Source organism: Dicentrarchus labrax, unplaced genomic scaffold, assembly GCF_905237075.1.
Source record: "Dicentrarchus labrax unplaced genomic scaffold, dlabrax2021, whole genome shotgun sequence".
NCBI classification, from domain to species: Eukaryota; Metazoa; Chordata; class Actinopteri; family Moronidae; genus Dicentrarchus; species Dicentrarchus labrax.
The window spans coordinates 8,135,108-8,161,688 of record NW_026136720.1 but is presented as its reverse complement, the minus strand read 5'-3'; the positions used below and the strand labels follow the sequence as shown (position 1 = coordinate 8,161,688).

The window sequence follows — 26,581 nt, the reverse complement described above, 5'->3', positions numbered from 1 at the left end:
TAAATATAAGATGAATGTCGAGAGACTCACACTAGAGAGTGTAACTGCCATTGCCGGTCCTTTAGGGGCCTTGGCATTTCACAGCTACCTGAAAGGCAGTCTGACATGACAAGGACATGTCATCCTGAAGCTCTGGTGAGTTGAGTATTACTGCCCTCTCACCCTCACTTCACACTCTCGTTAGATGAAGTGATATATTAGCATTGCTCTCACTGACAGTGGACTCTTGTTGGCAAAGTTGCAATATATTTACTTTGCATAATACCCTACAGCTTGCATCTAATACTCTGTAATATTCTGTAATACCTTAAGTATTGAGGAAAGTTTTGTTCAAATACATTTCTCCTCATTTGCTATCTCTTTCTATGACAATATCCCTTTGTTAATTCTTTCCTCTTTTTTTCTCACACCATCTGTTTCTCCTTCTCTATCTCTCACTATCCTCATCCACCTCCTGATACTTTTCTTGCCGCTGGCTTTCTTACTCCTTCTCCCTTCCCACTGCTCTGTGGGTGTTGTTCTCTCTCTCCACACCCACACATACACACACTCACATAGACTCCCTTTGTGTTGCTCCCATCATACATTCCCTTACCTCTTGCTACATCTTTGGCTGAATCTCTTTCTCTCTCTCTTTCTCTCAGTGCCACCACTCACCCACAGGCAAAGTCATCCCAGGTTGCCACGCTCCCCCCCACCCCTTTGCCAATCAGCTCATCTCACTACCTTACAGTCATTTTCCAAATTTGGCCACTAATTGGGTTTCTCCTGCGATTAAGTCAATAACAACCTTCATATTAGAGTTTAATGTCCCCTAATGAGTCCATTTGTTGGCCAGCGGCTAATTAGGTCTGGGCTGTTTGTAGATAGCCTAAACTAATTGATGGGCATTACTGAAACTCTGTGTGTCAATCAGTAATGTAGTTGAGCCCATTTCTACTTTTAGCTTGCAGACCTCTAGTGCAGAGCCCCCCGAAACAGAAGATTATACTGTTCTGGTTCATGGATCAGACTGTATAATTTGTGAAACAGCTCAGCATTAACGTTAATGATAACTCCAGGGGAGCAGAATAAAATCCATTAAACATTGACTGACAAATCTTCTTCCTCCTCAACATGCATTTAGTTTTATTAGTGTTGATTGTATTCAGGATTGCTGTTGAGGAGACTTGTGTCTGCTTTTGTTAGCTGTGGCGAACTGCGATCATTAAAATATTCATATCTGCCAACTGTAGACTTTTCAAGAGCGGTTACGCAGTGCACACACACAGCCATCTAATATCAGGACTCATCATAACAGACTGAAATACATAAGGCCCTACAGGCAACAATGGGGGAGGATGAGGACAGCAGGCCCCTGCGGAAGTTATCATGCTGGAATCTTTGACAAATTTTTAACAGATCCGACTGACATGCCAAGACCCTCCCCTGGAGTTTGAGTCTGCATGAGGGTTTGGCTTGATAAGGCAGTGTGTGGATGAATATAAAGTGAGCTGGAAGAGTCTGATATTGGTACTTCTCCCAATCATATGCCTCCAGGTTAGTGTGCTATCAAAACGAGGGGTTTGTCTGAAGCGAGGTTGTCTGTCCGCACACAGCTGCAGTTCTATGATAAAGAGGAGACAGGTTTGGTAGGTGAAGCCTCCTGTCTCTCTCTAATTCAATTCCACTTAAATTGGCATGAAAACACCAATATTAAGCATGAGGACATTTTCTTCCTCACTCCCTGTCTTGTATTTCTGTATGTATGCCTGGACCGTGCTCTATCTGGGTTGTTAAATATCAAAGTCCTGACTGTGTGGAAGTTACTAGAGCTGTGTTTGTATAGGGACACCAGAAAAACTGAAAAGAAGAAATCTCTTTCTGTGTGTCTCTTTCCCACTTTCTGTACCCACACCAAAACTTCTATCATGCTTTGGTTTTCTAAGTATTTGCCTCTTTTAACTTTCATCAAGGCAAACCATCTGTTAAAGAAACTGCTCTAAAAAGTTTTCCCTTGTGCCATCTGTTGGCTCCCTATCTATTTTTTTCAGTTTCAAAATATTTACATTCCAGAAACAGTAAGCGAGCAATATCAGCCTGGCGGATTTTGTTTGGTGAGACACTCTGGTGAACTGTCTGCATGTATAATTTGGCACACAGCTGGCAAGTCGCATGATGGCTTATCTTATGGCTAAAACACTAAATGAGGGATCTAATTAAAATATAATGATGATTAAATGAAATTACTGGCATGAAACAGAAACAGAAATTAGCTTTTAGTGGTCTTCTATCTATTGCCTAAATTACTGTCTCTAAAAGGAGGTGATTTGACATAAATTAGTTCAGAATGTGGGTTTTGGTGCATGCAGTGCTCTTTTAAACAGTTTAGCATGGCATGCTTTTCTATGCTTGCCAGCCTCGGCTCACAGCTTTTCAGGTAGACCCTACACAGGACTGCCCTTACATTGCTTTGTTTTGAAAAGAATTTGTCACAGTGGATTCAATGTGTCAGCAATTTGCATGCCTGAATAGCAAACACAGCCAAAAGATTGAAGCTGACTGAAGAGGATCTGCAGGAACTTTCTGGGAGGCTGAACTGAGGGACACAAAGTTCCAGCGCCTCCCTGTCCTTTGAAGACTTCTGCTTGTATTGATGTATAAATTCATGTTGATCGCCTCACTACCTCGCCACTGAACACCACCAACTCTGCTGGCTTCCACCTCGGCTCTTGTTATAACACTGTGTGCAAGACTGCCAACATGAAGTCATGACTGAGACACATTCATTTAATTTGATATGACATTGCTAACATATGAGGTGCAGCATGTGTAAAATGTAATACCACATATATAGTGTTCCATTATCAGATATAGTTTAGGTACGGTTTGCGTATTTCTTTAAAGATCAGTGTGTGGGATTTAGTGGCACGGAAGATGACCTGCAGCATCTGTAGATTAAAATGTCTCATTCTAAGGTAACAAAAACACAACAATGCTTATGTACAAATACATCCTACCTATGAATATTTATTCCATTTCTGCCAATAGATCATCAATGTTATATACACTGGACCTTTAAGGAGTGTTTGTGTAATAGGCTACCACACTTTATAGTGACATTTTGTGGGCCTGCTTTACACAACAGCCATGGTCATGTATGGTTTTCATAATAGGCCATCCTCATAATGGGATTCACAATGAGATTAATCTCAGATTATATATTTTCTTAATGCTGTTATCTGTTGCCTATGAAGGTCTATATTTCACATTTTTTATAAGAGTGTTTTAGGTTTTGAACCAAAATAATCCCATGCAGTCTTACATTAACCCTTGTGTAATGTTCATATTGTTGTTACTCAGCCAGCGTTTGTGGGTCTGATGGACCCGTTGCATTTTGTGGCTTTTAATGCCTCACAATCAAACACTTTTATGTTAAAATACTGAACAGATGTTTACCTTATCCCAATTACAAGCAGTATAAACAATAAATATGGTTAATATTTGCCCTTTACCTTTGTTAGGTCACATTGCAACATTGTTTGTCAACACTGTCTGCTCTCATTTTCTCGCACATTTGACCCTCTGATGTTCTGTGTACCTACACTCTGTCCTCCTCCTGTCTAGGCCTGCTGTGTGTGTGTGTGTGTGTGTGTGTGTGTGTGTGTGGGTGGGTGCGTGTGGTACACAGAACATCAATTTCCACACTTCTATTAGCCCCGGGTCCAGTGGACCCGGACATCTTATATGTAATAGAAATGTGTAGGGGGGGTGTATGGTGTGTGGTCATTAAATATGTATTCTGATATGTTCTTCACAGAAAATGAGCCAAAGTCAGTGAGTCTCAGTTTGAAAAATTAATTAATTGTATCATTTTTCTTTTAATAAAAAATGAAAACGGGTCCCACAGACCCGAACACCACACAAGGGTTAAGTAGTTCTGGGGAAATCAATGGGAAATTAATTAATCTAATAGTCCTCGCTTGGGCCTCCATAATATCTTTTTCATGTCAAGGGAAACCATACTGACCCTCATTTTGTAGCTGTTCTGTCCTGCTAACTACTCCCTAATTTATTTTCTGTTTGGACCATTTGTGCCATCTCTGTTGAATAAGTACATGTCGTTAGGTGAGCTCACAGCTGCTAGCTAATTTTGCTGAGAGGTAACGGTACAATCAAACTGTTCCCGGTTTAGCTCTCGGAGACCGTTAGCGGTCCCTAGCCCGCAGTTTGGGAACCGCTGTCCCGGACTGGCCGACCTCTGCTCTCCGGCTCTCTGCCTCCTCCGACTCCGCCTCTCTCAGCACCAACACACGAGCGACCGACTCCCCAGCCAGCCTGCCGCCACCCCGAAGCCCCCTTCCAACTCCAGCCCGTACTCCCAGAAACTCGAACCGGACTCCCTGCGCGAACCCACCGCTCTTCACGTACTGCTAGCTTTTCCTGGAGAAAAAAAAAAGACCCATTAAAAAACACAATAGGCAAGGAGAAGCTGTACCGGAGAAGTTTTCCTTCTTTGCCCCCAGTTTTTGGCCCCGCGGCGGGGCAGGACAGCAAGGACAGGCCGGCAGGGAGGGAGGGGGAGAGGAGAGGAGACCGTATGATGTGGATCTGGTACCTTCTGCTTGGTTCGGGGTCAGGCTCGAGAACTGTTGGTAAGTTTTTTTTTTAAAAGCACACGGAAACTAATGTTATTGTCACGGCGCCGACACGCTCCAGTGTACGGGTGGGTTAGAGGAGAGGGAGGGAGGAGGGGGGAGCATGTAAAATCTTTTGAAGTGTTCGCTGTGTGATACAGCTCTAACTCTCGAGAGGGTTTTTTTCCCCCACCTCCTTCGACGAGTTTGCGGGAATGTATTGGAGAAACCTCTATGAGAAGTTATCCGACTTCTCATTCCCATCGACTGAGCGGGTATTATTATTATTTGTCTGGAAATGGGGAGTTATAGCAGCAGTTTCTCGAGTTTTTCGTGCCTGGCGAATGCATTGCACTTGGGTGCGTGTCTTCCTTCACTTCTGAGTGAGAATGTTTTTGCTACAGACCCCCCCTCAGGCCGTATCCATCTACTGTGTATTTCACCGAGATGGGGTTATAGTGTCCTCCAGGTTAAGTTATGACCGAGAGGTTGTTGACAGGGCAGTGTTGACAAGTCAATCTGTTCTCCAGCCCCGCCATGGCAGCTGGGGCCCGGTGGTGGACACTAGTACAGCAGCTTATACACAGGAGGACACATGTTACATGCAGCTGTAGTTTAGAGCTGGTATTCCAATCAGTGACTTTCTATCTGGGCCTATTACAATGTGCTGAGCAACTATTTCAGTGATGGCCTGCAGTGAATAATTACTTTAATGTGAACCACGTGTGTAATAAATAGTAAGGAATAAGGTAAGGAACTACTTATGTACGTAATGGAGAAAAGGCATTTCACCCCCCCTTAAAATTACTGTCTGCACATGCTATATGAAAAGTTGAGTTGGAAATCCTCCTGAGGATTCTTATATGTATCCCCACTGTACACATTTATGTAATTATATGCAATCCACCTAAATGTAAAGAGATACATTATTAATAGTGCCTTTAAACTACCATGTTTGTATGATCCTTTATGGAGTATAATCTATAACTCTAAATGCATTATTTAGAGATGACACTTTTCTGTCAACATACCGTAGTTTGAGCTAAACCTTCCTCACATCTACAGTATGTTGAGTGCATCGACAGGTGCCTGACTGGTACTACAGGTGCATTGGGTGTAGCAAAAAAAAAAAAAAGAGCTCTTCATATGTTCCTGGTACTCTATGTCTTGTTGATGGAAGACATTTTGATATCTGACATTAGGGGAAAGCACTGAATGCTACTTGGCATGCTTTGGTTTCAGGATCCTGGTACTGTGCATGCTGGCTCACAGTCATGCTGTCATGGCTTGCTGGGACACTTGAAAGGACAGAACCATTGTGTTATTACTAGCCTAACACATGTGCTTTTCCTATTGTGATTCGTCACTATGCCTGCTGTGAAAAATGCCTGTTGCTGCATTTTAAAGGAATGCCCCAAAAGGCATTTGTTATCTGTGTAAACAAAAACAAGACCTGACCTCTCAGACTTAGGTCAACTTTTAAATGTTTTCCCCTTGCTACTGAAAACAGGATATACACACCTAGTTAGTGTGTATTTGTATATGAATGTGTTTTTTGTCATTGACGAAGAGAGTGAAGAGTAAATATCATTATATTAGGTTTGGACATTTAATGTGGGCTGCCAAACCCCACCTTAGTTGGCTCTATTGGAGCAGAGGAGCATGTACACATGATTGATGTCAGAAATTTTCTCCCAGAATATTACTGTAGTTTGTTTTCCTCAGTATTGCTTATGTGTTGTCAGTTTTGAATAAACAAATTGTGTTTCAGACTTTTATTAGCTCACAGCCTGACCAGGATAATAAAAAATGTCAGCTAGACTATGTGTGTGTGTGTGTGTGTGTGTGTGTGTGTGTGTGTGTGTGTGTGTGTGTGTGTGTGTGTTGCATTAGTGCCTATGCCAGTATATAGAGTAAGAATAGAACATAGATATGACCAACCGGTATTGTCTTCTGACAGCACATTGCTATTGGTTGAAATTCTACTTACAAATGAATAATATTATATCTAAATTAGGTATTCTGTCCTAATAGTTTGCATTTAATGTAACATTTAGCCCAGACACGGATAAAGGTCTAATACATTTCTCAGTCTATTTTGGTCTTGGCTGGGCAATACCTATTAAAATGATAATCACAATATTGACATTTGAAGTTATGGCAGAAAATTAGATAGGAAGAATTCCCTCCCCCACAGTCTGTGCTGAAAATAATAAGGCAAATAAAATATGTATGAATAGAGTAGAATTTCCACAGTAGGTGTGCTCCAAATGTTCACTGAAGAGTCTAAATATTTTTCTTACTTCACATAATTGCAGCTAGGAGTGTTGGAAAAAATCTGATTGTGTGTGAATGCAGTTAACTTCCTGCACACTCTTCACCATGCAGTAACAGAACTACTGCTACAGAACTGTCATGCAGAATCTCCCAATCACTGCACAGTAAAACTTGTTTTGCATGCTGTCATGCAAACACCACAACAGATGCATTAATTTTGATAATTTTTCCACATCATTTTCCAAAATTACTGATTATAAAACCTCTTAATGGAATATAAAGTGAGCCTTGCAGAACAGCCAAATTAAGTATTAACACCAGACTATGGCTGTGATATTGTATAACAAGTTGAAGATATTTTGTAGCTTCTGTTTTACACGTTGAACTTGAATTTGATTTGGGCCAGCTGATAAGTGATCCTGTACACTGTATGATTACTTATCAGCTGGCCCAAATCAAATTCAAGACTAAGAACACATTCACAGTCTATATTCAATTTTGGAAATTATCCAAATATCCGATTGCACAGTCTCCAAAAATTCCAAATTTTCATTTCAGCAAATGCTTCTCATTCCCATTCTTTTAGAACTTTATGTCTGTATGCTTTTGATTGATATTTTGGTCTTATTGTTCTTTCATATGATTTGGTTCAAAACAGTTCCAATGTAGGTGCAGCATCTGTCCCATAGTGATAATGAGATATCAAATCTAGTGAAGACCCCTCTTTATACGATGCTAACACACTTTGCAGATTATTTGGCATTGCACTCGACTGGACTCTTCGCCCTGGAGGCTTGAACTGGCCCTCAAAGCTACATGAGATAAATCAGGGCTGTAGTCTAATATGAGATTTAGCTACACAATCCCCCACAGACAGTGGAATGTTACAATGCAGTTCCAAACAAGGCACGTTTATGGTATTGTGGTGTGCAGCCTGAAGATATATTGAAGCTGTTCAGCTGGTCTGCTCGGCCATGCACCGGGGGAACATTGATATGAATAAATTGAGGTAAGACGTCGGAAAGATGAATTAGCTTTGCATCAGTTATTTCCCCCTACAGCCAAGGATGATTATTGCTCGTTAAGGATCAGCATTGTGATATACATGCCATCTTTATACATGTTTGATTAAATTGCTCTCGCACCCAGGGCTGCCTGGATCAAATATCCTGTAATGTAGGTCCCTTACAGATATGTGTGTTCTGATCAGATACTCCTTTTTTTTGTTTTTAATAGCTGATATATGTTATGTGCTTTCTCCCCAATATCCCTCAATTTATAAGCTCTGATATCAGATATTACACAAAAATTCAGAATGCATGTTCTTGTCTGTCACTTTGTGAATGTATGAATACATAGAGAAGAAGATATACTTTATTGATCCCCTAGGGGGAAATTGTTCTTTTTCTCTCTTTTTTATACACACGCACACACAGGCTGAAATACACACTTCACACACTTATGGACATAATGCGCCTCATGCGCAGGTTTTCGGGTTAGGGCACCTCGGCAGTGCACAGGAGATAAAACTGGCACCTCTCCAGCTACCAGTCCACACTCCATATTTTGTGGTCTGTGGGACTTGAACTGTGACCCTCCGGTCCCCAAGCCAAGTCCCTACACACTGAGCTACTGCCGCCCCAAGAGTGTGACAATAGGACCATTTCCCTGTGATTTATATGCACCAATAAGACTGGAGCATGTTTGAGCATGTTTCTATATGTTTAAGCCTTAAAATTACATGTACCTTTGTATTAACATCCTCTCATAACTGTTTCCTACCATTCATCTCGAATAAGTAGGCTCTTAGAGCTCTGAGAGCCCAAGTCTTGCCTCAGTGAGGAATTTTGGAAAAGACCTTGATGCTTTACACATTGCTGTTAGGCTCACAAGAGTAGAGCATTTCAGAGGTTAGTTCTCCAGCTCACCAAAACAACTGTACAGGACAATTTGCTAAATGACAATGAAAACTAGTATTTGAGTTACTTTTAAATGGCTCAGTTTTGCTCTGTGTTACCAGGCCCCACAGCCCCACAGCCTAGGTGGTCGGATAATTTCATTCGTAACCAAAGGCAGACTATTCGGGTCATTTCTCCCACTGAGCATGGAGACAGAATCACATTGTCTCCCGTCATTGTGCTTTGTATTTCTGCACTGTGGCTTCCCAGAGACAGGCCTGTTGGCCCAATAAACCACTGTGTGTCTGTGCTTATCTTTGCATGTCTTTGGAAGAGGAAAGAGAGAGAGAAAGAGAACGAGAGTGGCTGACATGGTTGATATGCTTCCAGCCATGGTTGCGCAGAGAGAAGGCCAGGGATTAAGGAGGACCAGTGTGGCTTTAGTTCCCAGAGTTGTTAAACAAAGGCACATGAGGGTAGTCACGTTTCAGACCTTGGTAACAGTGCAGCTTTACTACTTGCTATTACTTTAGGTACTTCTTGCGTGGATTCTGTGTCATCAGGCAAATGTAACTACACGTTACAAATTTTTCATGCCTTTGACCAATAAGGCACATTGGTACATTGTAGGATCTTTGACCATCAGGTGTAAATCACATTGTATTTTTCTCTTCAAGGGATAGAGGTTCGGAGTCCATTCTCTTTGAGCATCTCTGATCTATAAGTCATGATGCTAAATGTTTCATGAACCCTGGGATATGTGGATCGAAGGAGACAGGAGTAAAATGTACTGGAAAAAGTTAGAAGACAGCTCATTACATATTGATTTTAGGTTGATCTTAACTAATTTGCCATGCAGTGATGCAGAAGCTTTGTTAATCCCTGGTTGCCTTATATTGATCCATTACGTCCTTGGATGTCAAGATCAAACCTCAGTCTTGGTTGAATCTGCTTATTTACTTAAGAGTTATGATATACTGGCAATTTAGTTGACGTATGAATACGTATATAGTTTTTACTCAGTACTTTCACCCAGTATACCTTCTATAGTTATTGCCAGCGGAGTTAATCATTAGGACAGTTTGTGCTAGAGATTGATTTTAACTGTCTACAGTGCCAGACCCAAAGGGTAACTCGAGATGTGCTGAGGAGTTTGTTTTAAGGGAAAGCCCAAGTAGTGGATGTTTTTAGACCCTTTTTGAGAAGAGTGTCCCTCAGTGTATTCTGAAACAGATGTGCACATACACACATTTTACGCATACTATTCCAGCAGAGAGAGAAGGGTAGATTTACCTGTCACAAGTTTTACATTGGACTGTAAAGTAGGTAAATAGTGAACTCTCAACCCCACTGTTTTCAGTTTTACGGTCAAAAAGGTGAATGAACTAACTTTTTCCAGAAAATCACACCCCTCTGTTCCTCTTATTGATTCAAACAGCCGGCCTCTCCTTAAACAATATCCCATTGTTTTACAGTTAGAACAATCCTGTAGGTTAAAGACAGTACACAGTGAGATAGGCAGAGCTGCAGCATCCCTTTCATTGTCTTTGTAAAGCAGCAAACCACTTATGAGAAACAGCAAGGAAATGAATGGCAATGCGGTAACCAATCACATCAGACATTTATTGTGTATTTAATGTAAATTAAGTAATTTTACTTCTAAAATAAGATTCAGTTTCAGATGCGGGTTCTGCAATGAGCCAAATAATTTGTGAATATAAACTGCAGCAACCACGGAAGAAAGCAGTAAACTGCATGATCGAGCCGCCCACGAGTGATGTTTTGTGGCATGTATCAGCAGCCTGATGGCCTGGCCACGTTTGGTGTGTCTTTAGTGTCCTCATTGTGTACACTCACACCGTGAATGATGTGCTCCACTGACATCTTGTTTGAGTATGAATTAAATAACAATAAACTTAATATTCTTTAAAATACTTTATACTGAATACTAAATACTGAACAGGCATGTAAGATGTGTTCAAACTCAGAGGCTGGATATTCTGACAGACAGCCCATGATGAACGTGGTTGTTAATTGCCACACCCATGCTGCCTAATAAGTCTGATTAACCAGTCCTGACAAGTGCACAGGGTGTTCTGCTGCTAACTACGGACAAAGGTTTTATTTGTGCCCTGGGAAGGCAGTTAAGCTTTTGGATATACTCATATTCTGCCTATAAAATATCAAGGTAATTTAACACATAATTGCTCATTATGTTGTGCACAGTGGACTGTAATCACACAGTCTTGCTCGCTGATGATGTTGGATTGGTGTTGAATATTTTAAATTAAACAAAAGTCTACAGCTTTGGGCCGGGCTGTCAGCAGCAGGCTGGATTGCTGTCAGTCTATTGTTGAGTCTTGTCCAAAGTTTGGAGCCATTAGACAGTTTGACTTTGAAGTTGTTGCTCTGTTGTCAAGAATCCTGTCTGCAGACCTTGGAGCATCTAACCTTTGGTGCATTTGGTCACTGCTATAGAGTTATGGATTGTTTTGTTTGGAGCTTACGCTGCACATTGGCTCATTTTTACCGTCACCTTGGTTTCTCCACTTTTATCTCCATCCATGGTGCCCCGTCTGCGAGGAGAATGACCCTCTGCATGTGTCCCCTGTGTTCCTTTGCCTGCTGTCAGACAGGGAACGGACTCTGGCAGGCTGACAGCTGGCTCCCCTGCTGTCCCCCGTGATCAGCAGTCATTTGCTGTACTGTGTCTCACTGCCACCGTGGCAGCCAGTGTGGACACTGACAGGCTATTTTGGACTGAAATTCCAGCATCCCTCTGTCAAACCAAACAAACAATACCTTAAAGGTCAACAAAAACCCAGAGAGAAACAGAGATAACATCAGGGCAGCTGATCCTCTGTTTGTTCGTTGGTCCATGTGGAAATACACGTGGTGTGAGTGTGGTTTTATATATTTGGATCTTCATGTGGCTTTGTCCCTTGAGATTTGGAGATGACAAAGGCCTTGAAGATGGACTTTGTACTCAACTGAAAGAACCACTTAAGTGCACTCACTTTGTCATTACGTAATGAGGTGAATTCATACTAAATAAATGATCTCTCTGTCTATCAACCACAAAAGATTAAGTGTAGATTAAGAAACAAGCCAGTAATAGAAGAATTCATATTAATATTTAAAAGTAAATGCTGCTCAAAAAGTGTCCCTAATGTTTTGTACATTTACATAACACTGATGTGTGCTTTCTTACTGCCCAATGCTTTATTATCTGTATTGGGAGATTTTATATCAACTGCCAATTACCGATGGTGATGATTATGCCACATTAAACTTTTTTTGGGGCTGTGGACATACCTTTAGCCTCATGCATAATTGTTTTGTAATTGTGATACAGCCCTAGCAGTTTTATCATTCCAGTGAGTGGCTCACCTCCATCCACAAATTTTGCAGGCTGTAATTAGATGCTATTTTCCAAACATCTAATCATAAGTTAAGCAGTTATTTAGAATAGACACAGGTTTTTGATTGCAATCACACAGACATTTGTTTTCTCTCTCTTTTGCGTGCCAAGTGTGATTACGTAAGCATCCATTGTCTTGTGTGATAAATATGCAAATTGTTTTAATAGCATTGTAGGTGAAACCTGCTGCTGATTAATCTTTAGAATTACAGAGACCTTTAGTAGAATTATTTTCTCCCTCTATTACACAACACAGTGATTTAGGACTTCTTAATAGGTCAGGGGTAAACTCTTAAGTCCGGGACCCACCCGCAAGAAATGCTGGCTCATGAAACAAGCCATTTGCTGCAGTGAAACTCATAATTATAATTGAGGTGCCGCAGCAGAGTGTGAAATTTCAGTGATTTGTAGACTGCGCTGAATTTTCTTTACCCCTCCGGACATAGTATAGCTGTACATCTTATTGACAATAATCTGACAGATTCCTTTCCAGGTTTTAAGTGTGAAGATTGCGTGCCATATTTATCGCATGAATATTTTTGCATGTGTCTTATTTCAGTAACCTTACTCTAAGAGCACAAGCATTTGGCCAGGCATTTGGCTCGCTCTCTCTGATAACCATCCTGATCCATGGGGAAAAGTACAAGAGAGATACGTGACACGCCCTTCTCTTTGCAACAGATTGACATTCAGTTGACAGTGCCAATGGAAGTCTCTTCATCAATTATTGTGTGCTCGCTCACACGGACGCATGTTTGATTTAGCAACCTCTCAGGTGAAATTCCAATCAAGGGACCTAAAAGCTATTATGTACTTGAGGCTACTCCTCCAGACGAGTGCATAAATGAACAAATAAGATCAATCTCAATTCAGCTGACCGGAAATAATTGCCTATTTGTCACAATTAATTTCAGAGCTTTGAATCAAGACCCCTTGATATTGATATTGAATTTCCCATTATTACATACCTGAAAACCTGCTCATTAAATGGAGCTGAAGCCAAAGAATTAGTCTTTGTGTTAAATGGATGATAAAAGGGTCAAGGCAGGCATGGATAATCTCCCTGTCTGGTTGAGGGAGGAGAGGTGAAATGATGCAGAAGCTGGAAGTTAATGTGTAGAGGAGACAAGGCTCCACCTCTGTCATGTCACAAACATGGCTTAACCCCTCGAGCTATTTGCCCCTTGTTTCAAGTGTGCACTCTTTGATTTCCCATGCGCGCTGTCTTTCTTCTCTAGTAAATGCATTTGAGTCAGTGTATGTATGTGTGGTGCAGTGTGTATGCACAGTATGTATAGAGGGTAATCCTCTCTTGGACAGCGACCAGGGGAGACGAGGCACTCATCTTCACAGGAACTAATCACCTGATTCCGCCTGCTGTTTACAGAGGCAGTGTCGCCAGCCAAAATCAAATGCAAATCCCATGTTAATTGCCTTAATGCTGCTTCCCTGTCAACCATTGCTTGGCAGCAGCCCCAAGCACTAGGCCACAAAATGAATTCTTTTCACTTGTTCAATGAATACCAAAGACGAAGGGGGATCCTTCTCCTCGGAACTGGAAAGCAAAAACCCATTTTTACCCTCTGATATTTTGAACGGGGGAGAGCAGAAGAGAGGTATGAGAGAGTGAATGAAAGTGGAGGTGGGTTCGTTGTGGAGGTGGGCAGAGGGCAGGAAGTTGAGGTCATTATTGGGGCGAGAAGCATTAGTCTTGCCAGGGTCCAGTGTGTCAGAGATGGTAATTGAGTCCGTGTCTGTGCAGCCTGCTCTAATGAGAAGCTTCAGGCCTAAGATTTGACTAATTTCTTTTATGCCCAGGACGATGTGTCAGCCTGGCTGTCCTGTGCCTAATGACTCCAGATACTTAATGAAGGATTGGTGGGATTTCCAAAGACTTGGATTGAGCTTTATATTAGTGTACTTCAAAAGTTAGCACACTCTGGAGACTTGTGTAATGACATTCCAAGGCTTTTGATGTCGTGACAGTGTGCAATGTGCCACTGATCAAAAGCTGTGTGTGTTATATGTATTTGTATTTATGCATGTATTTTTGACAGTTTTTGGACGATTTATCAATTCCTGACCTGTTTTTCTTCCATGACAAAGAATATAATTTACCATGTCACATATGTTTCTAATTAAATTAAGAGAAGATGTCAGACCAAGTAGTCTTCCATTTTTCACTCCCTGAATACTTTTGTAGATGCTTTGACCTGCTTTCGTTGTCTACGCAGCCCCCGACAGAGTTGAAAATGTGTTATACAGTAACCAGTAAAGCTGGTAAACATCACATTTCACCCTCATGTGATTCTCATTTCCACCGTGTCCGCCATGGGTCAGGGGCTCATCTGTCCTGAAGGAACAGCACAGCAGCTGATTATGATGGATTATGATAGATCCCTCCTTGACTGACCTCTGCAGCTAGTCACACATTCTTCACTGCACTTGCACACATACACAGAAAGACATTCATAAATCTATGGACACATACAAGTGTAAACACACACACTAAAATGTCGATACTCAAAAGTGTGCACACTTACACAGACACTTGAATATCCATCTTGCAGTAAGAAGGCACATTCACCCAAGGACAGACATACTGGACATACAGTACACACACGGACACACATACACACTGTAAGTTAAGTCTGCGCGCATACATGGATCAGTTACAGTGTTGCTTTTAACTGATCCTCTTGCAGGTTAGCTCAGATCAGTACCGCTGAGAGTCTCGAACCAAACCCAATTAACTCACCACAAACTCGCATGAGAGCAAATAAACCCACCAGAAAAAAAAGGGGAAAAAAACTTCTAAAACCAATCCCAAAGAGTGAGAGCTGCTCTTTGAGGGGGCCCATTTGTTTTCATTTGGTTTGGTGTCTTTACCGGTGCCGTGCAGAGCACTTAGAACAGTGTGTCTCCGTCAGACCAGGCACCTACACCTCCACCCACAGCCAGCGCCCCTCATTCCATTACCACAGATGGTACTGGTACAGCTGTAGTGAAGCGAAATGAGGTGGATGGCACTAATCGCTGGTGCAGACTGATGCATGTTCAGTCACCTGGTCAGCTAAAGCACTGCTCTTTGCATTTCTCTTGGAAACAGAGCATAGGTCATGAGAAAAACAATAGCAAGCAGAATAATGTCAAGAATAGATGGTGATATTAACCCAGGGGGAAATTATAGACGTGTCTATGAGCTGCAGCTCTGAGTGTGGGTCTGCATGTGATATGTTATGCAGTGAGAAGGACATTGATGGCTTTTATAACACAAATTCAGTGAGTGAGCATGTGAAGCTTTTGTCTCATTGCAGTGTGAGAGTACTTTTTAGCCATTACCATGACAACATAGCTGTCTAGGGCTCTGTGTGTGAGTGAGTATAACAGAATTAGGGGTAATGCAGCTGATCTCTCAGAGGGATAGTGAAGCCAGATGAAGCAGGCTCACCAGCGAAGACGAATTAAGTGGCAACCATGAGACACAACGGGGGCCGTCGACACCGTGATCATGCCAAGATAGATTTAGATGAACAAATACCACACACCACACCTGCAGTCAAACACATGAACGCACAGTAAAACACACAAGTTAACATCTCCCACGCATCCACTTTCTATCATACAGCGGAGAGCGGAGAAAAGCTCAGCAGAGAGTGTGAAAGAGTGAGATATCCCTATTCTCTGAACTCATTGCCCTGACTGTAATTACTAGTCGGGAAAAAATTTGTCACCTAGTACTCTCGTGACCTTTCTTTTCTCTTCTCGTCCATGTCTTTTCCTGTCACGTTTCTTCTATGTCTAAGTTGGCCTTTTACAGATAGCGCATAGACTGAAATATTATTGGAATGACCTTTAGTTACAACATCAGCTGCCACGGTGAGAACTATTCATACACCTTCTACCTTTTAAGCTAAGGCCCTCCATTTGACTTATTACCATTTGGACTCATTACCATTCGGTTGAGTAGATATTATATTATACAGAGAAAAAGAGAAAGAGGAGACGGACGTAGAGACAGAGAGCACAGGCAACGGCCACTGGCACTCTTTTCCCTCATCTGCATTCTGTTGAAATAAACATTCCTGTTGTAATGCCCCCGTCATTCCCCCTTTACTCTTTCTCCCTCATGTAGTATCTCTATCCCACATGCCTTTATGTCTTCTCCTACTCACCTCTCTTTGTGTTCATCTATCGCCCTCTTTGCCCCTGTGTTTTTGGCAGATATGGTTCATTCCCACTGATTTTCAACCCCTGCAGTGACTCCATGGCCTGGCTACACAATTAGGAGCTCATTACTTGCTAATACACACACTAGAAGACAGACAAAGGCAGTCTGTGCCTTTTTTGTTGAGCGCTCCCCGCTTCCATCATTTTATCTTTCTCTCTCCCCGGGCACTTTTTGAGTAAAAGGGTGCTACTTCTCTCCCTCACTCGTCTCATCATACCCTCTGCTACAGTACATCTTCTCCACGGTGCATAATGAGCCCACGTGTGCTAAGAAAAATTAATAGTTCAATTTCTATCTCTTAAGCATTTGTTTTTATGAAATGAAATGTACTCTCAACTCATACACCTGTGACATTTGAGTTTCTGCACGTCATTTTCTGGCTCATTTAGCATCTAGAAAGCTTAACTGCTTTATACATTTTGTTTACCTTACGTAAGCAGTGTCTTTGTTTTAAAGAATATGATTCCCTTATTTGCAAATGCTTCCTCGTGTCACGTTCAGAGCTCAGTGTGAGATAGAAGCACACTGGAAAAACATGAGTCTTGCAGGTGTAACATAAGGTCAGCACTGGCAGCTTCCCCCTGTGCTACTGTCTGCATCATTTCTCACTATCTGGCCGGCTCTGCGGAAATGCCAATTTGCTCAGCAAGAGGTCTTGCGGCGTAGCGGTGGATGAAGGGTGTGTGCTGTTTACCGGTGTGTTCTGTGACAGTGGACTGCATGATGAAAGAGACGCAGGGGAGTGCTGACATTTAGTTTTGCACCAGTAATGGGCCTATGTGGGGAATCAGAATTAATGGGATGGATGTGTTTGTTTGATGGGAGACGCTTCCTCCTTTGGATTGATGACGAATTCAAGCCCATAAGAAGATATTTGTCTGTCTGGCTTTATGTTTGTGTGTACTTCTGTGCACATCTCTCTGTGGCCACACTGTCTATTTTTGTATGTCTGTGTGTCAAACACAGTCTTTTTTTTGTCTGTATTTGAGTGGTGAGCAGCTTGCCCAGTGCCAACATCTGAATCTCATTTCAGTCACCATTCTCCTCCTCTTCTTTCCTCACCTCCCTATCTCCATCAACTCCTCCTCTCTGTGAAGGTAATCCCAAGGTGATGTTAATAGGCTGGGATGCTGTCGAAAATGCCACTGTCATCTCTTAGAGGATTAGATGGACAATTGCTTCTCTGAAACCCAAGCCAAGTGGTTAAAAGAAAACTGCTATAAAACAACTTTTCTGAAAGTGTCTTATACCCCATGCGAGTGTGTCCAGGGCTTTTTGCACCTTAACATTACCATCCTGGATTTTATTTCCTCTGTATTGAGCTTGCATTGTTATGGCTTTATTTTTTAATCTACGTTTTAATTTAAACACTGGACTCGGAAACAGCCAAGATACACTGATGCTATGGGATTATAGGCTCCTAGGATTACTGGGAGACCAGGGTGTGATTAATATGGCCTTGTTTAGCCAAGACAGGCTAATTTAGGCAGTCAACATTCCAAAGATCCAAAGGCTGTAGAAAGCAGTCTGTGCAAGGCCTATTTGATAAAGGAGAGGCTGATGAATGAATATATAATAATAAGGCAAAGGCTAATGAAGCAATCAGTGTTGTGCTCATGCTGCTAAAGACCTGTGTGTGTGCATGTTTGCTTGTAAAGTATGCATCTTTATGTTTCCATTAACCTTTATGCAGATGCACAGAAACACAGAAATAGCTACAGGGTATCAGTTGCAGGGAATAATTACTTGAACAAACAGCTGTATGTTGTATATTACAAACATAAATATACAACCAGCCACTACTTTCTGCAGCTCCATTCAGAGGAGAGAAACAGCCATTTATGTCTCCACTGACACACCCATGAGTTTACGTCTCACTTTGTCAAGCCACAACTCTTACCTAAGAGCGTATATATGTTTGTGTGCTTCATTGGGATTTTGTGAAACACTTGAAAAGCAACCATTTCCAGTGGATCAACAGAACTGTAACAAATGTCACTCATCTTACCATAGATAGTTGAACTTCTACTGAAATACAGCGAAATATGCACATCTACAGTATAAACAAAATTTTTTTGGTTCAAAATCAGGATTTCTCTCTCTGACATGAGTTAGGCTCTTCAAGCTGCTATTCTCTTTCTCTCTCTCTCTCTCTCTCTCTCTCTCTCTCTCTCTCTCTCTCTCTCTCTCTCTCTCTCTCTCTCTCTCTCTCTCTCTCTCTCTAGCTCTCTGTCTCTGTCTCGCTCTGCTCGCTCTGGTACCATTTGAGCCCACAGACGCACCATCAATAATGCACCCTCTTTAACAAGACTGAGGCTTTTAAAAGGGGTTTGTCTGTGCCCCTCCCTTTTCGATGCCTGCTGGTCGCTGGGTGGCCACATTCGATTTTTTAATGAAACCAGAAATAAACTTGCTGTTAACAGACATTTTATACTTTATTCATACTGTTAGCAAGGCTTTCTCTTCGGAACTTTGCAAAGTACTTAATGCTGCCAGGGCAAGAGGTCACTGTCTCACCAGGGAAGTAAAGAACTGAGCACTGACTGCATAGCTGTAGGCCAAAGTGAAATGGTAGCTAAAGCAAGAAGGAAGCTCAGCCACCGTATCGCTCTCTAAAGTTCATATTGTGCCTGAACATACATTGTTTGCATTTCTGTGCAGACAACAGAAGGAACTGCAAACCCCAGACAGCCTCATGCTTCTTTTTTAGGCAAAAACCCATGTGGTGCAGCCTGATTAATTTTGTGAGGAGTATATGTGTGTTTGGATTAGTTACGAGGGGGTCTTGAGGAAGCAGAGGCTGCTCTCTGAAATTACAGTTATCCCTCAGTGTCTGTGATAATGCCATGAGCTAAAAGAGGTTAGAAAACTTTGATTCTCTCAGGCATGTTGACTGAAAACAGCACTGTGTTTGATGTGAGTCCAAGAGAGCCGATAAAAAAAAAAACCTCCAGTAGAACGTTCACACTCAGATAATGATTGTGTTGGGACGTTGCCATATTATCCTCGTTTTCAGACATGAAAACATGAAGGAGAATAAAAAGCCAATCGTGGCCATTTTTTACACCACAAAACAGTGTGACTGTTGCCAAAGCTTTTGTCTTTTCACTTCACATGCTGTACTTTACAGTTAACTTACTGTAACAATATGTGCTAGTTGGTCTTAGTATTTTGTGAGATGATGAATCATTTCTTGTATCGTCTTCTGTCTCCTTTAATAAAGTTTTGATCACAATACAAACAACAAACTATAGTGAGAGGCTACAGAAGAGTATGATTTGCACTTCAGATGGCAAGACTTATATTCTGTCTGTTGAGAGTCAGTATCCTTATTCCATTAAACAGCAAATACTAAGTCACAAAGCCAAACAATTGCCTCGTTATCTGCTGCATGGATGGTGACTAATCCTGCTTTAGAGAGGACAAGCTCGTGGTCTATTGTTTCTCTTCAGATGCAGGCAGGGGGATTGGGCTGACGCCCCACCTTTGAGTGTTGACCAGCATTGTGGCGGCTGATCCTGTTGAGAATGAACCACTCTCTCCTTTTGAGGTTGGTGTTAAATACTTTTTAGATTTGGTCTGACAGTGGGTGTTTTTGGGACGTCCTTGGATTCCTTTCACGCGGTGAAGTCAGCTGGCAGCCATCAGCCTGGTTGTCTTGATGTGGTCATGACAAGAGGTTTTCATTCTGGCCATGCAAGTGTTAACCCTTTCCTGCTGTTACAGTTTAATTTGGTCTAAACATGGAAAAAGGATCAGTGTATCTACTTTTTTAAGATTCAATCCAGAGTCATTTAAATACATGCAAAAAATACTCTTCATTGAATAATTTTTCATCTAAGATGTTTTTTCCCACATAAAAATGTTAAATAAACCCCTGGAAAAGATTAAAAGTACATCTACTCCTTCGCCCTCATCAAAAATTCCAAAATCTATAAATATGCAAATACGGAGATGCCTCCAAGCACAGTGGCGCGCCGCGTCACACCCACCACTACTGGTGCTGGTCCAACCCTGATCTGAACACAGTAACTAGCGAACACAGCCACACAAACCACACATATCATTTCAAAGATGAAGTTTAACCTCTGATTCTAAGCCTGTGTGTGGCATGTGGTCTATGATTGTTAATTAAATCCAGCAGGATGGGAGGCTTGAAAAAGTCCTTTTTTATTATTGTCAGCTTTCCCAGGATGTTGGCACGTGTGTGCTGAAATGATCATGTCATAGCTGTGCGGACTAATGTGTGCTGTTTTGTTATGTGAATATTTTAAGTGTGATGGAATGGGGAAAGCACATTATTGCTACACTGCTGACTTGTAGTGATGGAGGAGGATTCTTAAACATTATTTTGCTCTCTTCAGCAGCTACCATGCTGCTTTTGTTTAACTTTCTTGCTTAGTGTGCCTCCTCCGCTCTGTCTATATCTCTCGATGTGTGTATAGTCATGGTACCCCGATAGAATAAAATGTATGACTGTAACAGACATTTCCATTTTACAGGAATGCTCTACTTCCGAAGACACAGGAGAGGAAATGTTCTTGTATATTAATAGTACTGTACCAATAAGCATCATCAGGCCCACCTACAAAGTATGTGGTTACTCGTCACCTAACCTGACCTAGCTGTACTATTTTATACCTAGAGTGTGTCAAAAAGTCAAAACTAGGGACGGAAACAGTATAGTTTTAAATTTCATTACACGGTATAAATGTAAGGGAAAAATAAGAGGCTGCACCAGGATGTGTTAAGTAAAACTATGGTGCTTCGGGAATTGGGTGTTCCAAACTGAGAGAAGAATTTGGGAAAATGGCTAAATTAATAAAACATAATTGTTAGTTTTCTTTATCAGCACTATTACACTTGTATTGCATCAGCACACCCTTATTATACACACATGTTGTATTCAGAATTGGTACTCCAGAGTCTCTGTCTCTGTCAGTATACACTGACTAAATAGCTACACATAGCTTATCAAACTGATAAGCGTAGAAAACAGTTCAGTATTTAAATTGATTTTGAAAGATTGAGAGCATGGATATGTTTTAAGATGGATCTGGCACCTAAGAACATTATGGCCCTTTGGCTCATTTTTGAGCATTGTTATACAAAAATCATCTCATCTGTCTTCATTCAAGAATTTTTAAATATCTAATGATGGTGTTTGTCCTCACTGTGTGACCTGTGTATTCAATCATAACCTATAAATCATAAATAAAATCATCAGTAGAAAAGTGCACTAGAAATTAGTTGCACAATTAACTGCGGCTGCTTCTCTTGACATCCTTAGTAAACACAACAAGTGTTGGTAATCAGAATAGAGATCAACATGCCGCTGTTATTATAGTACCAATCCCCTAAAAGAAAACCTGCTGCTTTAGATGTGATTGAAAAAGACAAACCATGCAGCCTGGAAACTGTATCACATTCTCATTTTCTCTCTTTTAGGTTAATGAAAATTGGGATTATATAATGAACTGTGTGCTCAAAGCTGTCACTGCAAATAAAGCTATCTAGTGTACCAGAGGGAAAGATGATTTGACCTCATTACTGTTTGGTAGGGCGACCAATGGTCAACTGCTTTCGTCACAGTTTTTGCCATCATTTCTGCTATTACTGAGATGCTGGTATGCATTGATGCTGTGCAAAACAAGTCAACAGTTCAGCAGTATTATATAAAGTGCTTAATTTTGAAGCGAAAATTAAGGCGAATGTTAGAGTTATTATTCAAACAGTTTGCTGCAAATGTTCTTTGGGTATTGGAGAGCTACTTACAGGTTGACCCGCCCAAGTAGGGTGGGATAAAGTGATTTTATCACTTTAGGTGTATGTGCTTTTGTTTTCACCTCCAAATATATGCTATATACAACTGGGTAAATCTGGGATTTGTTTAAAACCTGTCTGGTTGTAGGATTACTTGTGTCGGTTGCCTTGTTGCAGCAACCTGTGCTGCTGTGTCCACAGCTGTGTCAATGAATTAAAAAAGACTAAAGGTGGAATGCAAATATACAAAATTGTAAATGTTCCTTTAAGTTTTAAGTTTAGTTCTTGGATTCTATTGTCATGTTGATGTCAGAAGTGTATGAGAAGAATATAGAGCAGGGAAGATGGGGAAGCTGTCCTGGCCTCTAATATTCATGTTCCTCTACTCTGAGAACAACAGAGTCTCTGGCAGGAAGAATGACTCACATCAATTCCTTGACTATTTTCCCTTGTGGGGAAGTATATTTTTGGAATGTGCTACACATTAAATGCTACAATAAAAGATATGGCCCACATATTGAGTGTACCATGCCACACCACAAAGTCTTACCCAGAATGGCATTAGGGAGATGGGGATATGGGAATGCAGAATTGTGTATAATTATTCTACCATGATGGTATATTGCGGCCAATGAGTTCTTATTTTGAGCATACAATTGGTAAAAAATCATTGTATTAATCACAGATTTAGCTAGATGTTGCTTTTGCTCAGTTATATAACCCATGATTAGCTCCTGATAAATCACTAATGTATTTTGGAGAAATATTGGAGGTTAAGGGAAGGAGATGCTGAAATGAGAAAGTGCTGATCAAATATCTCAAATGTTTGTGTCTAGTAAGAATGTTTTCATGAAGATGTATCTCATATGCATATACCCTACAAAAATATCATGAGCAGTAGAACAAAATAGATAAATACATTTCATGGGACGTGGTGTAGTTTATAACCACCCTACATCCACAAAATGCCTTTCAGTTCTTTTGTTAAGTATGTTAATGTTAAGTATTATTTGCCTTCTAGGGCTTAATATCTGCTTAATGACTTGATTTTGCTCTTTTTTTAAAGCCCAATTGCATTCATAATCTGCTTTTGTTTTTTATTTTTGTAAACAGGTAATTACAATCGGATTTAGACTTGGATTTTATGGGGATTTGGTGATTGATTAAGATGAGTGAGCACAGCATGCATCTGTTGATGTGAACTGTCTTTGGCTCAGTTTCTCATTTAGCATTGCTGTCATAAGCATAACTGTAGTAACTACAGTACTCAGCAGGTAATGAAGCATGTGCCCCCTCCCCCTCAAATACACAGATTCACAGTTTCCATGTGGCTGAAAAAAGGCTCAACGACGGCTAAAAGAAGCACAGTCCCACACGTAGCCAGGTTCATATTTGGGCTTTTCTGTCTTTTCCCATGCATGACCTCCCTTTTCTTTATTCCTCCCCATTAAGGCCTCCCTTGCACCGTTGCTGTGTGCTTATGCTCCCCTGCCCCTGTGTGTCTGTCTGTCTGTAGGGGGTCTTTAATTGATGCAGACGAGGTTCTTTGCACTTGTGCTTATTTATACTGGATGCTTCAGTGAGCTCAGGGAACAGCATGAAGAATCTTTGCCTCTCTCTGGGAAGCTCTTTCTTTCTTTCTCGCTCTCTCTATCCGCCACACACACACACACACACACACACACACACACACACACACACACACACACACAAATCACAGCCAAATCACCTTCACATACCCCCCCACCCCCCAGCCCCCTGCTGCGCCTCAGAGAATGCTTGTATAGCCAGCCCATTAAGAGTTGCGCGTAATTGAAAAATAAGTTTCTATCCTTGAACCTGAAAAGGCGTGCTTTTATTCAGAGCTAGCCACATTGATTCACTCCTCCCTTATCCTCCAACACAAGCAGACCTTGCCGTCCATGTTTGTACTGACGTTATCAGCCTATAATGTAACTTGCTCTTTTTCAGCTTCCAGCAGAATTTCACATACTTTACTGGAGGCTGTTTTGCACAGTATGGTGTATTATTGAGGACAAAAAGCTTACATTAAGGGATGGTTGATTTTCTTTTTCCTCTGGAGAGCTGAACAACTCCCCTCTGTAAACAATTTATTGTGGTACTTCTCCCATAAGCCTTAGTATTACTTTTCCGCTGACTGTAGCTTACAAAGTATACCAAACCAACCCAATCAATTTTCTGGTGCTGTTTCAATCCAAGGCTGAACCTTTAACCTAGGGCTAATCAATGCAGGTCAGATATCTAAGCCCGCTGAAGAAGATGGGGTTAAAGCAGTAACAGCCATGCCAATAGTCATCTCAGATATAGATTTATATCACTGACCTTTCATGCGCAGAGCACAGGGAATAGAACTTGCTTAAGGCAGCTATTACTGGGAATCTGAGGGCAGAAAATGATGTTACTGTCCACCTCTGTTTCTGTTTTATTACCCCTCTACCTTTTTCTTCCATACTTGTTTCATTTCACTCATCTTAATCTCTCCTTTTCTGTAGGGAGCTGACAGTTTGTGTTTTTTCTACATACTGTTGTGTTAACTCCTTATAGCATCTTTTTTTGGTTCCATCGCCCACCACACAGTACTTTTCTCTGTCTGGCTGTTGAGTATTTTAGCAGCTTCGTCCAGACACAGTCAAAAGGGTCTTACAGGAGAGGCCATATATATGCTTTAAGGTTTATTAAATTTTCAGTAGGCTCTGTCGAGAGTAATATAGATTTTATCACCAAATTATCTGTCCAGTGTCGGGGCGTCATGCTGACATTTGGTATGAAAATATTCATAAGACCTGGGAGACAGTTGCAGATGTGGGTGGCTGGACCGTAGGCTGCCTTGCATGCATTTTCAGAGTATTGCTTTGGGTGCACTGAGGTCTCCAGGCTGACATTTCCAGAATCATTATGTATGAGGTGTACTCATGGAAAATCTTGGAATGACAGTTGGAAGCTTGCCATTTATGCATTGACTTGATTTTTGCTTGTTAAAATGGGCAACAGTGGTCAAAGATATTGAATAATTGACAACCCTTTTAAGAGATTGTGGGTACGTGTTCTCCTTTCCAATTCCAATTATGCAAAAAGTAATCACCTTTAAAAAAAATATTTTACTCAGGAGATTCTTAGACATCAAGAGTCATCCCCAACATTTTGATTTCATGATTTTATTTGAATATGGGATGAGCTTGATTTTTTTCCCTTGCTTTAACCCAGAAATGCCTGCTTGATTAAAGGTGCCCTGAGAATCTGTCTTGTCAACAAAATTATTTTTGACATTCAGTGATATTCACCTGATTAATATGTTGAATGCATTTGCAAACCAATTTTTTTAATATTTGAAATCCTGCATTGTTTACATCATTGCTTACTAGCTTCCAGTCTTCTCCTCCCTTGCCTTTGCAGGTACATGATGTTTCTTTGCATATTACCACCACCAACGTTTGAGCAACAGAATAGCAGGAAACAGGAATGTGTACTTTGTGCTTGCTTGTGCAAATGAAAAAGGACACAGGGTGCTTTTAAAAATGTGTTCTCTTGGATGTTTGACCTTATCTGTTTAGCTTGTATGTATGTGCAGAGTTTAATATTAGGTGGCCGTTTTCACATTCAGCTGCTGAAGGGTGGAAGTTTTGCTGTGCTCATCTTAAATCTGAATTTAACATACGCATGTACCAGCAGGATTCTGACATTATCACTAATTTGGAAGGCAAACATTCAATATGCAGCTTACAGAGGTGTGATGTGGAACACTGAAACCTGCAGTACACATATACTGAGAATTGACTTTTCAGTGAAGTAGAAAATTATTATTCAGTGCAGTATTTTTGTGTCTTAAAACATGTCTGAAGAGGCTTTTTTTAAAAACTTTATGTAAATATGAAAGCTGTTGGCTTTCATTAGTACCTTTATTTTCTGTATATAATAGTAGCACAGCAGCTGTGCCCATGCTGCATGCCACATTTGACTCAACAAGGAAAAATTATTATTATTTTGCCTTTATAAAATATTGCAAACAATATTCCATATAAGATTTCAGTATTATTCAGAACCACTGGGAAATTAGACTTGTGTTTATGCTGGGAGTTAATTTTTATTTCAAATTATAATTGAGGTACGAGAGGTGCACTCTAGTGAGCTAAAATGGGAATGGAAGGGAAGAATTTCACCCAGAGTGAACCAGCAAAACTTATTGGAAGTAGCACAAACAGAAAATGTAAATGCTAATTAAAAAAGTATGCGACTAATGCCTGAAAAACGCTTTACCCTTTATCAGTCTAAATAAGGTCTTAGGTGACACAGGCATGGTAGATGGTGGGAAAGGGTGGAAGGCAGAGGATGGGTGTGCAAAGGCAAGGATAGTATA

The 26,581-nt window shown here is 41.0% G+C and overlaps 1 protein-coding gene and 1 long non-coding RNA gene across 3 annotated transcripts in view; one reads left to right on the top strand and one right to left on the bottom strand.

The window, feature by feature from the left end:
• Positions 1-2,978: 2,978 nt before the first annotated feature.
• Positions 2,979-5,022, bottom strand: LOC127353964 (uncharacterized). The gene is made up of 2 exons (XR_007881400.1): positions 4,598-5,022; positions 2,979-4,422 (listed from the first exon to the last, which is right to left on the bottom strand). It is a non-coding gene; the product is annotated as an uncharacterized LOC127353964 (long non-coding RNA).
• ldlrad3 (low density lipoprotein receptor class A domain containing 3) overlaps positions 4,418-26,581 on the top strand; it is a 70,700-nt gene continuing 48,536 nt past the window's right edge. For both annotated transcript variants that reach the window (XM_051383598.1, XM_051383597.1), the window contains exon 1: positions 4,418-4,634. In XM_051383598.1, coding sequence (XP_051239558.1) covers positions 4,580-4,634 — 55 coding nt within the window. In that variant the 5' untranslated portion in view covers positions 4,418-4,579. The remainder of the gene's footprint in view (positions 4,635-26,581) is intronic.